General features: G+C 49.4%; 1 protein-coding gene across 1 annotated transcript in view; it reads left to right on the top strand.

Moving 5' to 3' along the window:
- The window catches only part of LOC148535048 (uncharacterized), a 121,733-nt gene that overhangs the window by 31,595 nt on the left and 72,303 nt on the right, over nt 1-17,835 (top strand). Inside the window, exons 2-4 of the mRNA XM_088464496.1 lie at nt 3,505-3,649; nt 9,623-9,774; nt 12,340-12,487. Coding sequence (XP_088320622.1) covers nt 3,505-3,649; nt 9,623-9,774; nt 12,340-12,487 — 445 coding nt within the window. The remainder of the gene's footprint in view (nt 1-3,504; nt 3,650-9,622; nt 9,775-12,339; nt 12,488-17,835) is intronic.

The following is a 17,835-nucleotide window of genomic DNA, read 5'->3' as shown; positions in this document are numbered from 1 at the left end:
CGTGCAGGTGTTTTTGGGCACTTACCTTACTCCACTTACTTGCAGGCCCCCGATGATGTGTCTATCAAGTTTAGGTGCGGACGGTGCAGGAGGAAAATCCCAATCACAGACCCTGCAAAGGAAGGTAAACACGCTAAGGGCATGATTCACTACAGATGCCCACTCCCGCTATCACATCTGTAATACCTCGCAGTCCTGCGTATACATCGGGAGCATCGGGTAACATCGGTCCCTCACGCACAATTACAACAGGTCTGGCCTTATAAGACAGTTCTAACCAAGTTATAAGTTATGCACGGCCATGCAACGGCATTCATACGGACAGGCACGCCTGTGTTTCTCCAACCACTCCCCCGTCACCACCCCCAAATGCTGGTGTCCCATCCCTTGGTCTGTGATGGCTTTGTATCTGCGTAAGCGATCGCAGTGCAATCGCAATACCGATGCACGAACGCGCACTGCGATGCAAAAGCATGCGCAGTGCGCACCATCGGCTGATCTGAGTGCGCTGTTGCAGTTGTGATTCATGCTCAATCAGTCCCTAAGTCAGTATGGCCTCCACTGGGTGTAGTGGAAGGTCATCATTGGCACAGAGTGCAACTGATGGAAATCATCCGAAAGGAAGGGGGGGAGGGAGAGGATTACAAACAAAATACAGATACGCTCACCTAGGACACTGCCAACTTGATGGATAAATGGTCACCAGCTCAGTACCTGCAAATAAGCACAACGAAAAAGCCCACCCACATGGCTGTACTACACTGACCTCTTCTCTATGTGTGTACCACCCACAACAGCCGGACTGCACATACATTTATCCAGGGCCGTCTAGTCTAGAGATGGCTAGTGAGTGAGTGTCTCAACACACTGACTCGAATCATTCAGATGAGTGAATTATTCGAGTCACTCAGTGTTTGGTGAGTCGAGACACCCAGCTCCCCTAGCCTCTCTGTCACCTCCCCTAGCCTCTCTGTCACCTCCCCCAGCCTCTCTGTCACCTCCCCTAGCCTCTCTGTCACCTCCCCCAGCCTCTCTGTCACCTCCCCTAGCCTCTCTGTCACCTCTCCTAGCCTCACTGTCATCTCCCCTAGCCTCTCTGTCACCTCCCCTAGCCTCTCTGTCACCTCCCTAGCCTCTCTGTCACCTCCCTAGCCTCTCTGTCACCTCCCCTAGCCTCTCTGTCACCTCCCTAGCCTCTCTGTCACCTCTCCTAGCCTCACTGTCATCTCCCCTAGCCTCTCTGTCACCTCCCCTAGCCTCTCTGTCACCTCCCCTAGCCTCTTTGTCACCTCCCTAGCCTCTCTGTCACCTCCCCTAGCCTCTCTGTCACCTCCCTAGCCTCTCTGTCAGTGGGAGCTAGAGTGAGTGACAGCTCCGCCCCCTACACTGCTGATCCGACCTGATTATACTTCTGCACTGTGTCAGATCAGCAGTGTAGGGGGCGGAGCTTACTCTGAGTCGTGCAGCTACTGCCAGGGCTCGGGGAGTGCACTGACTCAGGAGAGTCAGTGAGAACCCTGAGCTGTAGTGCTGGGCTGCGGGGGAAAGGGGGGGCGGAGCTATCAGCGACTCACTCTGAGTCGCTGGCTCCCCTGCTGGCTACAGCACTGCACTGCCTAAAGATCCGTGTCTCGAGACACTGACTCGAGACACTTCACTGAGTTGAGCCATGTGGCTCAACTCAGTGTAGTGAATCGTTCTGCCCATCCCTAGTCTAGTCCTCCAATGGGCCTGGGTACTAGGGGGAATTACCAAATCCGGGAAACATGACCACGCCCCCTCCATATATATTTTTTTCCAATCATACCCACCCGTAAAACTTCTCTGTCCACTACCGCTGACAGCCACAGATCGGGCAGGGAGATACAGGAGAGTGCTGTTGCTCAGCGGCAGAGGCCACGCCGTAATGGCCGGGGCCTCTGCTGGACCCCGTTACAAGCTGAATGAAGGCGCGCGCACCTCCTTCATCCAATGCTCTCATTGAAGGGACTCAAAGTCATCCCTTTACCTGTGGAGCTGCTATGGCCTGGCAGGCGTGCACGACTGAGACAGGCACCCACGTGATGGCGCTCCATTCGCTGGTATGTGAACCACAATGAGGATTGCCCTTCAGCTCGCCGAACTGGAGGTGCTCATGCATCACCAGATGGAGCCACGCCCCCTGAGCATGACGTTTTGGGGGCGTGGCCGCGTATCACGCCCTTGCTTCTCGTCTCTCTGGGGGCTTGTCCAGCGCTCCGGCTGCTGCTGGATAGCCCCCAGCTCTGCTATGCAAAGCAGTGTGTGACAGAGTGTCGCTCAACTCCCCCCCCCCCGGCTGTGGGACACTGCAGTCCATGGGTGAAACAGTGCCGGAAAAGTGGGACTGTCCCGCTGAAATCGGGACAGTTGGGAGGGAGCACATATGCACTGGATAGTATGTGTTTGAGCACTTTGGTTCTGTATGACACACAGGTTTGAATGTGGATGAATTCAAATGGAATTAGGGACAGCGTAAGGGACAGTGGGCCTGATTCAGAGCCGGACGCTATTTGCGGTCGTTCGTTCTGAAAAAAGGGGTGGCTATTCAAATGAACCGTTCGCTCTTTGCGCTGTTCACGCCTCTATGTCTGAATGAGCGAACAAAACTTGCGGTTGTTTTTATGGAAACTACGCCCCCTGGCCGTTCGCATCCTACGTCATGTCCGCTATTTATTAGATTAATCGAGTACATCGACCAGCGTATGAACTGATCGCTATTCTTGTGGTTGGTTTTTCCTACCGCAATCATGCGAGCAGTTCTGACTATAAAATAACCCAGTGACGTGGTCAATGACGCTGCTGTATTAATTATGCACACCCATAAAACGCCCGTTTTGACCTTTAAGCACGCCTGCGTTCGGATCTCCACTCCCCGTTTTCAAGCACCTTCCCCTGTTACCACCCACATACGCCTCCTCCTGTCACTCAAAATAGCAGGCATTCGCTATTTAGCGAACAAACGATTTTCGGCCGCACTGACTGGTTCGCGCATGCGTATTATGAATCCGTACGCATGCGCAGTTGGGCAAACATCGCTCGGAAAGAACGAGCGGCCGCTTACGAGCGGCTCTGAATCAGGCCCAGTGTCAGGCTATACGATGTATCCCTGGAAAGCACAACACTTTGGGCGGAATTCAATTCTTTCCAGCCCCTATCGCGCCCGACGGAGCTATTCTATTCTTGCTCCTGTCGGGCGCGATCAGCTACCAAGCACTACATTTCAGCTCGCAGCCCCTGGGGGATGAGAGCTGAAATGTGCGAAAGTGACATGTTTGGGCGCCCAAACATCACTTTTCGCGATCGCGTCCAGCACTTTGGTCGGGTTTAGCTGCTTTACGCGGCTAAACCTGACCTCTATGGGTGCGATCAGCGTGAAAAGCTGGCACAATTGCATAGCGGCCCGCGATCTCCTGTCACTTTAGACGGGAGATGCGGGCCGCGAAATCAATTGAATTCCGCCCTTTGTGTGAATTGCTTCATTAGCCCCGCCCCTCCTCGCAGACCTGCAAACTTCCCCGGGAAAGAGACAGGGCCCAATTACGTCAACCATCCGACTCCCGAACCGGCCTTCTGCAGCAGCAACCGCAGCTCTCCAGGCTGCTTCCCGGAAAGGATTTATACAAAGTCGGTAAGTATGATTCATACCCAGTGACAACGACAATGGGATCAGGAGCCTTAAAGATGGTGAACACTGGTCCATATGTCTCTCTGAACTGGGAGACGTATTAATACTTGTTACATTGTTGCAGAGTAGGAACTGTGATTATTTGTCCAAGAAAGGTGATATTTGTCCATGAAAGATGACATTTTGCTTTTTTTGGTGAGAAAATCCAAACCGAACCGAACCCGCACATCTCTCCTATAAATAAATACCAGGTGTAGTATACTGTATATGTGAGTGAGGTACGGTAAAAAAAAAAGACCAAATCATTGTAAACTGAAAAAAATATTAATATCATTTGCATGATTGTGTTGTGCTTTTCTTTTTATTGTTTTTTTTTTTCTCTGTTCTTTTTTTGTTTTCTGTACCTCAATTCCCCTAGAATAACATAAAATAGAACATATAAAAAGCATTGGCTATGAATATAAAACACAAAGTAAATATAAAAATATACACAACGATGATGATACGTGGCATAGTGCAAAACAAACGGAAAACATGGAAGGGCTGTGCCTAGATTTTCTCCCCCGGGTATGGTCTTACACAGCAAGATGGTGACAACAGGAAGAGTTGAGCAGAGCGAAGGCATAAACAAAATGAATCCGTATGATTTACCGCTGGCCGCATGCCCGACACAGGAGGAAATCCCGATCGTCCTAAGGTAAGTACTAACTAACCTAATTCTACCCCCTAACCCTAACCCTCCCTTAGGGGTATACAATCGGGAAGCCGGCTGCCGGAATCCCGACAGCCGGCTTCCCGACTGCTTTATCCCGGCGTGGGATAAATGACCGGCGTCTATATCTAGACGCGTGTCATTTCCCTGACGCCGGGAAACTGGCGCCCGGCATCCCGATCGAAGGTATGCTAGGCGCCGCGCGCGGGGGGAGGGTTAAGTTTAGGGCACCCGGGGGGGACTTAGGGTTAGGCACCCCCCCGGGAGGGTTAGGCTAGGTGGAGGGAGGGTTAGGCTTAAGCACCCACGGGGGGGACTTAGGTTTAGGCAGTGGGGAAGGGGGGGGTTAGGCACTTAGAGGGGGGATTAGGGTTAGGCACAGGGGGGAGGTTAGGGTTAGGCACCCCTAAGGAGGGTTAGGTTAGTAGATACTTACCTTACCACGATCGGGATTTCCAGCGCTGTCGGGCTTCCGCTGCCGGGCTCTGCTGTTTTGTCGGGCTGCCGCTGTCGGGAACATCATACCGATTCCCCCTTAGGGGTGCCTAACCCTAACCTCCCCCCAAGTGCCTAACCCTAAACCCCTCTAAGTGCCTAAACCTAACCTCCCCTTCCCCGCAGCCTAAACCTAAGTCTCCCGGGGGGTGCCTAAGCCTAACCTCCCCCGGGGGGCCTAATCCTAACCCCCCTTCCCCTAGCCTAAACCTTACCTCCCAGGGGGGGTGCCTAACCCTAAATCCCCTCCGGGAGCCCTAAACCTAACCCTCCCCCCCGTGGCTGTCCGCGCCCGGCTTACCTTCCATCGGTAAGCCGGGTGTCGAGCTCCCGTGGTAGGTCTAATGACAGGCGTCGGGATTTCGACGCCTGTCATTAGTGCCTTGCCGGGATTGAGCAGTCGGGAAGCCGGCTGTCGGGATTAGGTCCGCTGGCTTCCTGACTGCATACCAAACAAAATGTAATTTAGAAGATGATTGAAATTATATAAAGGGGTAGGAAGTAGTCACTGATAACTGAAATAGGTTTATTTATTAAATGTTCATGGAATTGATTAAGTGTATAGGTTGGTTGGAGGAAATGGGCTAATTTCCTAAATATGAATGCTAATTCATGTCGGGGCTGGTCAGGGACATACCTACTCTCCCGGAAGTTGCGAGAGGCTCCCCGCACTCCCCAGAAGGGTGTCACGATCTCCCACATTCCGTCCACAGGTTTCTGTGATGGGGAGTGGCCTAATGACATAGAAGCCCCGCCCCCCAAAACGGCCAGCTGCACCTCCTCTCTGGACTGCTCCCGGAGAGGAGATTTACAAAGTCGGCCAGTATGGTTGGGGAGCACATGCCTAGTAAACATAAATTATATTAATTTAATATTAGACTGTCTGGGGGGGCCTACTTATTAAACATAATTATTTATTAACATTTATTTACAATCGGGAACAAAACAGTAATAAGAGAAAGTGTAATAACAGACAGACAAGGTGAGAGGGCCCTGCTCGCACTCTTACAATCTATAGGGAAATAGGAATTTGATAGTTATACATATTGCATATGGTTCCTGCTATATTGCAAAGGTAAAAGGTTCCTGGTCGGCTCTATGATCCAGCAACACAGCAATGCTGGCCTGGGGTCAGAGGGCTGTATGACTGTAGAAAGAAAACATATGTGGACCAGGGTATGCAATCGGGAAGCCGGCTGTCATTATTTATTTTTATTTATTAACAGTTTCTTATATAGAACTGCATATTCCGTTGCGCTTTACAATTGGAACATTAATAGAACAAAACTGGGTAATAACAGACAGATATATAGGTAGGAAGGCCCTGCTCGCAAGCTTACAATCTATAGGGAAATAGGCATTGATACACAAGGATAGGTGCTATATATATTGCAATTTGGTCCGGCCAGACTGCAGAGTTTCTTGATTGGCTGCAGGATCCAGTCACACAGGAATGTCGGGCAAGTGTCAGGACGATGTGACATTATACCGATAGCCAGCTTCCCAACTGTCATATCCCGGCGAGGGTGAAATGACCGGCGTCTAGATGTAGACGCCGGTCATTTTACCGATGCCGGGAGAACGGCGCCCGGCATCCCGATCAAAGTGATGCCGGGCTCCGCTGCAGACAGCTGCGGGGGGGCGTTAGGTTTAGGGCTCCCGGGGGAGACACAGGGTTAGGCACCCCCGGGAGGTTAGGATTAGGCTAGGGGGAGGGAGGATTAGGGTTAGGCACCCCTGAGGGGGACTTAGAGTTAGGCGCCTCCCCGGGGGACTTAGGTTTTGGCGGCGGGGAAAGGGGGGTTAGGTTTAGGCACTTATAGGGGGGATTAGGGTTAGGCACTGGGGGGAAGGTTAGGGTTTGGCACCCCTAAGGAGGGTTAGGGTTAGGGGGGTTAGGTTAGTTCATACTTACCTGGGGACGATCTGTGTTTTCAGCCGTGACGGCCTGCCGCTGTCGGGATTTGAACCGCCGGACTTGTGTACGGCGGTAATTTGTATGTATTCCGTGGACCAGAGCCGTACCTAGACATTTTAGCACCTTGTACAATAGATTATCATAGACAAACGCCAGGATATTAGGGAACACTGGAACGATGCAGGAGCTCTTACCCTGATCCCTCCCTATATGTTCTTCCGGGGTCCCTGTTGCCTTTGAGCAGTCTCTGTTCCAGCCGCTTGTTTCTCCACATGGCACAGCTGATGTCACCCGGGGTTGCCAGCAGTGACTGTGCCTGGAAGCGCGGGGTACTTGGTCTGTTGTCTTACGGCTGTACTAGTTGCTCCAATGCATTTCATGCCTCAGCACTCTGTCAAGGATAACTGTGTTGTATGGGTGGGCATATTATACACCCTCCCTGATTAGACTTTATTGTAACTTAACCTGGAAGTCTAAATACCCGAAGTCTAAAACTGGATGTCTAGAAACTGGAAGTTTTTTTAACAACCTAAAAAATATCGCTCAAAGCTGCCTGTGATCGCAGGATTTGCCACCCGCTCCTTAGTAAATTTACCCCAAGCCTGACTGCTGTGCTCGGAAGCCGACTCTAGTACAAGAATGAGTCACTTCTCATTAGGCAAGGGACAGGTATTGTCCTAGAGATAAGTCTTTGATGTGGTTGTGCAACCAAGTATTGCTCTATATATAATATATATATATAAATATATATATATATGTATATATATATATGCAGGCAGGTATTTCTGTGGGATAATTACTAAGCACAGATGCTATACATTCAGTAACCTATAAACACAAATGTCCCGCCAGCAACACCTGTGTACAGTAAGAACGCATTTGTCCTTATTAGAAAGTACAAGTTCCACTGGCATATGCAATGCATTGTTCTAATAGATAATCCCTGCATGGCTGTTTGCAGTGACCAGGCCTAATCACAGGTGATGCAGTTATTATCTTGTATTTATAAACTGCTACAAAGCCATACAGGGCAATAGCAAGAGTATCAGAGCATAAGTGTAATACACAACAGTGTACATAGGACTTGATTCAGAGATGTATGCAAACCCAATGGTTCAAGTACTGTACATATACGATGGCAGAGACAAGACCCGTTCTGCATAATGGGTCCTGCGAGATCACTGGCAGTGCCCCCACGCCACAGTCTGATTGACAGACTGTGGCCGTTTGTGGCTAGGGGAAGGGGCGACCACCTGGTCCGTTTTACAGAACGGGGGATGTGTGGCCCCCCTTTTTTTGTAGGTGTGCCGAGACCAGGGATCTTCCTCTTCAGATGCAGTTACAGTAGCCAGTCTGCGTAAGTCTAGGCTGACTCAGATGGGCGATGGTTGCTATGGTGATCCGGCACTGCATCTTCAGATGCGGCACGCAGATCTGCAGTGCTGGCAGGAATGGCTTTTGTCCATTTTTATTTAATATATGCAACGAAGAAATAGGATTTTATCTTAATTCCTAGTACACCATTTCATTATTAGAAAGGTCACACTTTGATATTAACACATTTCCATCCTGTACCATAAAATAGTATATTTTACTGTACATATAATATCTCAGCATACTGCATCCATTATATATGTCTATACATACATGTGTATCACATACATGCCGACTTTTACATTCTCCTCCCTGGGAAAAGCCTGGGGAGGAGAAGCAGGTAGGCGGAGTTGTGGGTAGGAGCGGCCGAGTTAGGTCATTAAGCCCCACCCCCCCAGCTGGAATTCATCGCGGACGTCGGGTATTTAAATAGAATTGCATCATTAGGCCTCGCCCCCAATGCACGGACCCGCCATAGGCAAGTATGGAATGTAATATATTAGTGGGTGTCATTTTCTCACACATTTATAGGCATATAATTATATATTCCTAATATTAAACCTTAGCTCATAATTTTTGATTATTGTGAGCACTGTTTTTTTAGCACTTTTTTAGATGTTATTTCAGTGCGTTAGTCCCTTTCCTAAGCATAGGCCCTGCAGCCACCTGTAACTGCCACCTGCATGCATAGTGATGTCACAGTCACACTGCCCCCCTATATAAGGCATGCCCAGCAATGCATAGGCCCTGCAGCCATCTGTAACTGCCACCTGCATGCATAGTGATGTCATAGTCACACTGCCCCCCTATATAAGGCATGCCCAGCAATGCATAGGCCCTGCAGCCATCTGTGACTGCCACCTGCATGCATAGTGATGTCACAGTCACACTGCCCCCCTATATAAGGCATGCCCAGCAATGCATAGGCCCTGCAGCCATCTGTAACTGCCACCTGCATGCATAGTGATGTCATAGTCACACTGCCCCCCTATATAAGGCATGCCCAGCAATGCATAGGCCCTGCAGCCATCTGTAACTGCCACCTGCATGCATAGTGATGTCACAGTCACACTGCCCCCCTATATAAGGCATGCCCAGCAATGCATAGGCCCTGCAGCCATCTGTAACTGCCACCTGCATGCATAGTGATGTCACAGTCACACTGCCCCCCTATATAAGGCATGCCCAGCTACTGCCAGCCACTTTGTGGTGGCAGTTTGTCCCACATTGACTCTTTGTGAGTAATTATTCTTCAATTGGAGTTAATTTTGATTGACGACTTGATTTGATGACACCATCTTTAGATACCAACTTCAGGTATCAATTTATTTTTAACAACTGATTGCGCTTACCGCTTTCTATGGATAAAGGAAATGACGCCACTGATGTGACACCACATGACAAAGGAGAGGATAACATGAAATCAGCCAGGTGACCAAGGTGATCCTTCATGAACTGAGGCTCCTCTACTCTCCAGTGATCATTAAATGTTTGCCCGAGATCATTGCCACTATGCCACAGGAAAAACTTCTGCATAAACTTGGCATGATAAATGCCATCCTGACAAAGCATTCGTCCATTACTGAGATGCACAACATGATCTTTGATTTTCCGTGCCAAGTGTTAGAGGTAAGGATGGACGTGAGCAGCGCATTTAATGATATTATACCTGTTATACTAAAGGCGATGATATTGGCAGAGCGTCTAGACTGTGAGTACATTTGGCTGTCAGCCAGCAGAGTACTTTTCCTCTTAGCCAGGGATTACATGGAGACCACTGTCATGGAGCTTGTGACTACGCTTCAGGTCAGCTGGAACCGCCGCCCACTGTCTGTATTTACTACGCTGGCTGCTATAATGACTTAAACCACCATGCCCTTCTGTCACAAGGTATATGTGTTAGCTCAAATATGCTCAGATATGGAACTTATAACTCATCCCGGCACCCAAAGGATTCTATCTATGGCCCTCATTCAGAGCCGTACGCTCTGAGCAGAGCGCACGCTCTGAATGAGGGCCGCCCTCCATAATTATGGAGCGTCCTCCAGGACGCTCGTATAGCTGTGGGTCACCACCCACAGCCTATACGAGCGTGCAGTTTGATGGCCGCGATGGTCGTGACCATCACGACCATCGCCACTGCGAGCCGGAGCCTGCGGTTGAGGTTTTCAACCGCAAGGCCCGGAGTGATTTTGGCTCTATCAGAGCCAAAATCACTCCCACTGACATCACTAGTGATGTCAGTGGGCCAGCTTCTGACGGTAGGCGTTCCCTTGGGAACGCCCCCGGCAGGGAGGCACGCCCCCGGCATGCCCACCAAAGGAGGCGTGCTGTCAATCAACATCGACAGCACGCCCCCTTTGATCAGACACAACGAGCGAAGGAAAGTCCTTCGCTCGTCGCGTCTGGCGCATGCGCACGACGGAGCTCTCGCCGTCGTGCGCATGCGCAGTGCACAACATCGACCCACTTGCGAGCAGACAGCCGCTCGCGAGTGGGTCTGAATCAGGCTCTATGTTCGTTAATAATGCTGCTGTGGCCTTTGGGAGTAATGCTATGCAGGAGCCTAATATCAAACTATTGTTTACAAAGGCCTGCGCTATGCTCACCAAGTGCAAATACAAAACCGGGGCTGTGCTGAGGTGGCAGAAATAATCACAGCCACCATAGGCCAAGTGACGTCCTTACTGGCTGGCCACCTGCAGGAACCCCAGGTAACAACAGTTACTTTTGGAGATGGAACAATATATGGGGAAGATCTAACTGACAGTGTGTATAACAAATATGAAAGTGCTGACAGCTTTGTCGGACGTATTGTCCAGACCGGGGGCCTGGAGATAAATTGTGAGTCTTCTTAGGCCACTGTGTGACTCTCATAATTTACACAGCAAACAAACATGTGCCACAGTTTTTGCAGCTCTTATGACATATGTTGAATGTGTACATGGAGACCTACATAATGTAGTCCTTACTGACGTGTTACACATGATGTCTGGCCTTGATAACAACACTTGCCTGGAAGTCTTAGGGGTAAATTTACTAAATTGAGAGTTTTTAGAAGTGAGTTTGAAAAGTGATGTTGCCCATAGCAACCAATCAGATTTTACTTACCATTTAACTAGCACCTTCTAGAAGATAAGGGAGTTGGAGAGAAGAATTTTGCAGACTCACTTCCATGACCAGCTGTCCCTGAGGGACTGTCCGAGTGATGTCGCTTCGGCCGGGTTAGCTCTGTTAAATTCACAGAGGATACCGCAGAAGTTTAGAGACATTTTTCTTTTCACGGAAGACTTTATGTTGGGGAGAATCTCAGGTGGAAGAGTGTCAATGATCGTGGTTGCCCACGGGAGGAGTGTCCAGGGGTGGTGGAGACGATGGACCACTTTCTGCTTGAGTGTCCCTTTAATGTAAAGGTTTATGAGGAGGTGTCAAAAGCCATTGGTATTCCGTGCCTTTCGGGGCTTAGTTACCCTGAGTGGGTTTATGGGGTAGTCAGACGATACGGTGGATTTAATTTAGTCACGATTTATTTAGTTAGTTTAGCAGTTAGATTTCACACGTGGAGCGCACGGTGTCAGGTGTCCATAAGGAAAAAGGTCCTCCCCTGTGGTGGGTTTGATTCTTCAAGAGGTGAGAAGGATGATGGATCTGGATAGGGAGGGGTTGGATGCTGTCGGCTGGTCTCGTCGGTGGGGCCAGTTGAAATCCCCTTTTCTTTTCTCTTTTTTCACTCCCTTATAGATGGTTTTTTGAAGTATTTTGTTTTATTTATGGAAAGGTTTGCATACATCTGCCTGTAGGTGTTGGTGATGGGTAATATAGTTTAGGGTTTGATGTATGATTTAGATAGTTTCCTTTTACTTGAGGTGGTTTCTAAATCCTTGCTTAGTTTTCCCTTGCAGGTGGTGGATTGTATATAGGTAGTAGGGTAGATAAGTGTTTGTATTAGGTTAGGAAAAGTATAATATGAAGTAATATTATGTATTTTTTTTGCCTTTTTTATTAAGTTTTTGATTTTATGTAATTATTTAATTACATTTTATGTATTTATTATTATACTTGTTGCAAGTTTTAATAAAACGAAGCATGACCTTCTAGAAGATAATAGCTAGAATCTGATTGGTTGGTATGGGCAACATCACTTTTAAAACTCACTTCTAAAAATTCTCACCTTAGTAAATTGACCCCTTACAGTGCATTGAAAACTTCACTTGGGCTTTTCCAAAAGAGGCTAAGAAGTTCAGGGATGCCTTTATACAGACACTTCTGCCAGAGCTAAAGGAGAAAGATCAGACAATGGTTCCCAAGATCCTGAAAACTTTAGCGACTGTTGTTCAATTGCGTAAAAAGAAGACTGGGTGCAAATATGGGAAGCAATCGGGAAGCCGACTACCTAAATACCGGCAGCCGGCTTCCCGACTGTCATATCCCGGCAAGGGTGAAATGGCGGGCGTCTAGATGTAGATGCCCGCATTCCCCGATGCCGGGAGACCGGCGCCCGGCATCCCGATCGTAGTGATGCCGGGCACCGCGAGCTGACAGCCACGGGGGGGGGAGGGTTAGGTTTAGGGCTCCCGGGGGGGACTTAGGGTTAGGCACTCCCCCGGGGGACTTAGATATAGGCAGCGGGGAAGGGGGTGGTTAGGGTTAGGCACTTAGAGGGGGGATTAGGGTTAGGCACTTGGGGGGGAAGTTAGGGTTAGGCACCCCTAAGGAGGGTTAGGGTTAGGGGGGTTAGGTTAGTAGATACTCACCTATCCACGATCGGGATTTCCAGCGCTGTCGGGCTTCAGCTGCTCGGAACTCTGCTGATGTCGGCCTGCCGCTGACGGGAATCCCATACCCATTCCGCAAATATGCAGAAATCCTCAGCCACATCACTGGATATCTGTCTAATGAACACCAGGGCATCCAACTTCATGCAATTAGACTGTTTGGGGAGCTAGTTCAGCGAAGTAGAGTGTATCCCTTTAGTCCAATCACCAGACTAGCTAAAGAACATTGCAGCTCTGTAATGGTCAAGCTGCAGAGCTCTTTACCTGGACATTGCATCAGCTGCAATGGTCTGCCTCATCCAGTGCTTTCCTCACCTGGGCTGCAAGACCATCGTCCTGGAAGAGGGCAGTGATTGGCACACTAGATACACAAATGACATTTATTTGGCCCTGGCTGAAAAACACCTATTAAAGTCAATGCTCCCCAAAGCAGTAGAAGATCTGCTCATGGCTGTGGATATTGCGGCCGTTGTGAGGCATATTACAGCGCTAAGAGACTTCATATATGAGGATGAGCTCACTCCAACTGGCTTCAGTGACATATGGAACCATCTACAAAGGGCAATGGCCTCATGTGACTCAGATATAAGGGAAGCTGCAAGAATAACATCGCAATCACTAGCTAACAAGTGGCCATGCCTGGGTACAGTAACAGACCATAAAAGTGTGCAAGTGGCAGGCAAACTAAAGAGGAGAAAGTGCTAAAGGACATGGAGAAGAACAGCCAAACAGTGTGCCAGGCTCCTGTGACTTTTGAGCTAATTGGTGCAGTACCTCACTCTCACCAGAGGTGCTGCTGCTGTTGTATAACCTCATCATCTACCCAATTACGAGTGCACCTGTGCTTTACTTCATACCCCTGCTTCTCCCAGCTATCAGTGCCACATAGAGGATCTGCTCCTTTCTCCTGCTATTGTTACCTGCTTGGCTCCCAGTTGCTGCCTATCTCTGACTTGTGCATGGACCTGCCTGACACCTGTCTGCTGTCCGCCTCTGACTCTGTGAGCATGCTGTCAGCCCGCCCCCACTGAGCAAGTTCCTGCATCTGCTTGTGCCAACTGATTGCGATCCTGTGCCCTCCAGTTCCCTAAATCTGCACTTCTATCTGTGAGTAGTTATAAGGTGCGTACACACTGGGCGATAAAGTGGACGACTGAACGATAACGATATCGTTATCGTTCAGTCATCCACTTTATCGTCCATTTTTAACCCCAAAACGATGAACGGTAACGACGACGCTCGTTCCCGCGGGTCGTTCGTCATCATCATTCATCGGGCTGACATGCAGGCCAACCTGACGATCTCGTCAGGTTGCTGCATGTCAGGGAATGGGTGAGAGAGCCCGGCGCTGAACGATATCGTTAATGATATCGTTCAGCGGCTGTGCTCAATGTCATGAACGACACTGAGCACAGCCTGCCGGGGACACACTACACGATATCGCTCAGGGAGCATATCGTGTAGTGTGTACCCACCATTACTTTACTAATAGTGATTGCAATAGGAGCCTGTTACAACTGGAAGCTGAATGTATCTGTATTGTAGACACTGTTAAAGCCCGGGGCCGGAATACTCTGCTTACATTCCCTACTCTCCTGGAACCTGCGGGAGACTCCTGAATTTTCAGGTAACCCATCCCGCACCCTCGGAAGAGTAGGCACTACTCCCTCATCCTGCCCACTTCCTAGTGAAGTGGGCAGAATAGGAAGAATTTTCCTGGAGATCGGTGATCCGCAAGTAGGGGGCGGAGAATCATGTCATTTGGCCCCACCCCCATATAAATATGCAGTATTTATGATAATTTTCAGTGAGGGGGCGGGGCATAATGACACAACAAGTCCGTCCCCCATCCTCATCCACCTACTTCTCCCCGAGCTTCTCCCGGAGAGGAAGAACAAAAAGTAGGTCATTATGCATTCAGGGCCTGCTTTGTTAATTATGCACACCCTTAAAACGCCCGTTTTGACCGTTTGGCACGCCTGCATTCGGATCTCCACTCCCCGGTTTCAAGCACCTTCCCCTGTTACCACCCACAAACGCCTCATCCTGTCACTCAAATTAGCAGGCACTCGCTATTTTGCGAGCGCTCGATTTCCGACCGCACTGGCTGGTTGGCGCATGCGCATTACGACCCATACGCATGCGCAGTTGTGCGAACATCGCTCGGAGCGAACGAGCGGCCGCTTACGAGCGGCTCTGAATCAGGCCCTCAGTACCTTTTTGCGATATCTTTCTTCGATTTTTTTTGCCACTGTAGATGCTACTTTAGTTATGTACTCTGTATATTTTGCTATAAGTGTTTATGTGCCTCTTTTGATATACTTTGTATTTTTCTGAAGTTTACGTCCTGCAGGCATCTTGATGTAGGTATGTGTGGGTACACACCAGAAAGATATACTGTATCTGCAGATCGACTGGTCTGCAGATGATGGTTGGTCATACACAGGGAAGAACCATCGCTGTGGTCCCGCTGGCTGGGGGTCGGCTGACCACCCGTACACACAGCACGATGAGCAGATTATATCTGCCATCGCCTGTTCTACAACAGCCAACACAATATGTCTGTGAATGACATCGTTCACAGACATATAATCTGTACACACTGGTCTATGTGCACAGGATATATCAGCCAGTCAATAGAACAGCTGATATGTCGTATAGTGACTGATATAACTCCAGTTAAAACCGCAGTGAGGGCCGGCAGTGATCACCCGCGCTGCACTAATGAGGGTGTTATTTAGGGTAAGACACTATTTTTGTACGTTGTTCCATGGGAATGGTATTAAAATACTGACGGCTCTTTAGCTGCCGGTTCAAGTACCACCTCCGGAAGCCTGACAGCAGGAGATCCCGATGTGACTAGGTAAGTAATCTATCCCTACCCTGCCCTCCCTAACCTACCCTCAGTGGTGTCTAAACCTAACCTTCCCTGTGGTTGCCTAACCCTAAGTCCCCCCCCAGTGGTGCCTAACCCAAACCCCCCCTTCTGGCAACCTAAACTTAAGTCTCCTGTGGGGATGCCTAACTCTAACCTCACCCTGCGGTACCAAACCCTAACCACACCCCCTCCCTGCACGCTAACACTAACACTCCCTGGGGGGTGCCTAACTCCAAGTCCCCCCAGGTGTGCCTAATCCTAACCACCCCCATCCTCGGTTTACCTTCATACTTACCTGCCGTCAGGACATTCGGGATTCCTGCTGTCAGGATGCCGACGCTGGTATCCTGATGTCCATCGGAATATCGTCGTCGGCATTATGCCCGCGCAGCGGGATTGCGGCGATGAAATTTCGACTGCTGGCAACCCGTCTGACGGCATAATAACTGCATCCCGTTCCATGAGGACTAGTGTATGGGGCAGGGTCCATTCCGGTAAGCAGGAGGTATCTGTGATACTAGTGTATGGGGATATCTGTGATTCTCCTGTTTTACCCTTTTGATGAATGGCCCGGAAACTTAATTTCAACAATTGCAGGTGAAAATTTTAATTTTCACCTGCATCTGTAGAAATTAATACCCCTTTTACACCGACTTAAAAATCCTGGGTTGATACACGTAAACGTGATCTGACCCGGCTGGATTGCAGGGTTGGGCATGGGTCAATCACGTGTCACCCTGCAGTGTAAACGGTGTGACCCAGGTCACGATGATCCAGGTCGCACCGCATGCTGGCTTCAGTGGTGCTTGGAGAGTACATCTTCTCCAAGATTCCCCTCACAGGCCAACCAGAACGGAGAAGCGCACCCCACCCACCCTCCGTGTCTCCGGACCGCTTCTGAGTAAGGTAAAGGGGTCGCGGAGGGGGAAGGAGGGTAGGAAGCACTGGTCACCTGCACCAGAGAACGGGATCAGTGCTGACCAAAGTAAAAGGGAGTCTGGCCCTGGTCTGATCCGGGTTGGAAATGTGTTCTAAATCCCGGATCAGACCCGGGACTTGTGGTGTAAAAGGGATATAAGTGATGATAAATAGAGCCCCAAGGGTGATGCATATGTTATGTTGGATTCATTATTATACTGTATATTGATTTATCTAATCTTCAGTAGTTTTTTATTTTCTCTCCCTACCATGCATCTGTGATAAGCGCCCATCTGCTGAGGATCATTATTTCATATTGTTTATATCTTCGTTCTCACATATATGAAAAAATCATGGTCATTACAATGTTCTGTTTCATGTCTATTTGTTTAACCATAGGAGTTACCATCACTACGGCAGCACCCAATGTCTACCGCAGCCCCCACTACACTGCTGCTCCTACTACTACAACACCCACTACACTGCTGCTCCTACTACTCCAGCACCCACTACACTGCTGCTCCTACTACTCCAGCACCCACTACACTGCTGCTCCTACTACTACAGCACCCACTACACTGCTGCTCCTACTACTACAGCACCCACTACACTGCTGCTCCTACTACTACTTCAGCACCCACTACACTGCTGCTCCTACTACTACTACAGCACCCACTACACTGCTGCTCCTATTACTATAGCACCCACTACACTGCTGCTCCTACTACTACTACAGCACCCACTACACTGCTGCTCCTACTACTACTACAGCACCCACTACACTGCTGCTTTGACTACTACTGCTCCTACTACTACTACAGCACCCACTACACTGCTGCTCTTACTACTACAGCACCCACTACACTGCTGCTCCTACTACTACTTCAGCACCCACTACACTGCTGCTCCTACTACTACTACTACAGCACCCACTACACTGCTGCTCCTACTACTACTACTACAGCACCCACTACACTGCTGCTCCTATTACTATAGCACCCACTACACTGCTGGTCCTACTACTACTACAGCACCCACTACACTGCTGCTCCTACTACTACTACAGCACCCACTACACTGCTGCTCCTACTACTACTGCTCCTACTACTGCTCCTACTA

The sequence above is a fragment of the Taudactylus pleione genome, unplaced genomic scaffold, assembly GCF_031769625.1.
Source record: "Taudactylus pleione unplaced genomic scaffold, aTauple2 ptg000061l, whole genome shotgun sequence".
Taxonomy (NCBI): Eukaryota; Metazoa; Chordata; class Amphibia; order Anura; family Myobatrachidae; genus Taudactylus; species Taudactylus pleione.
The sequence above is the reverse complement of the archived record's forward strand: the minus strand, read 5'-3'. Positions and strand labels throughout refer to the sequence as shown.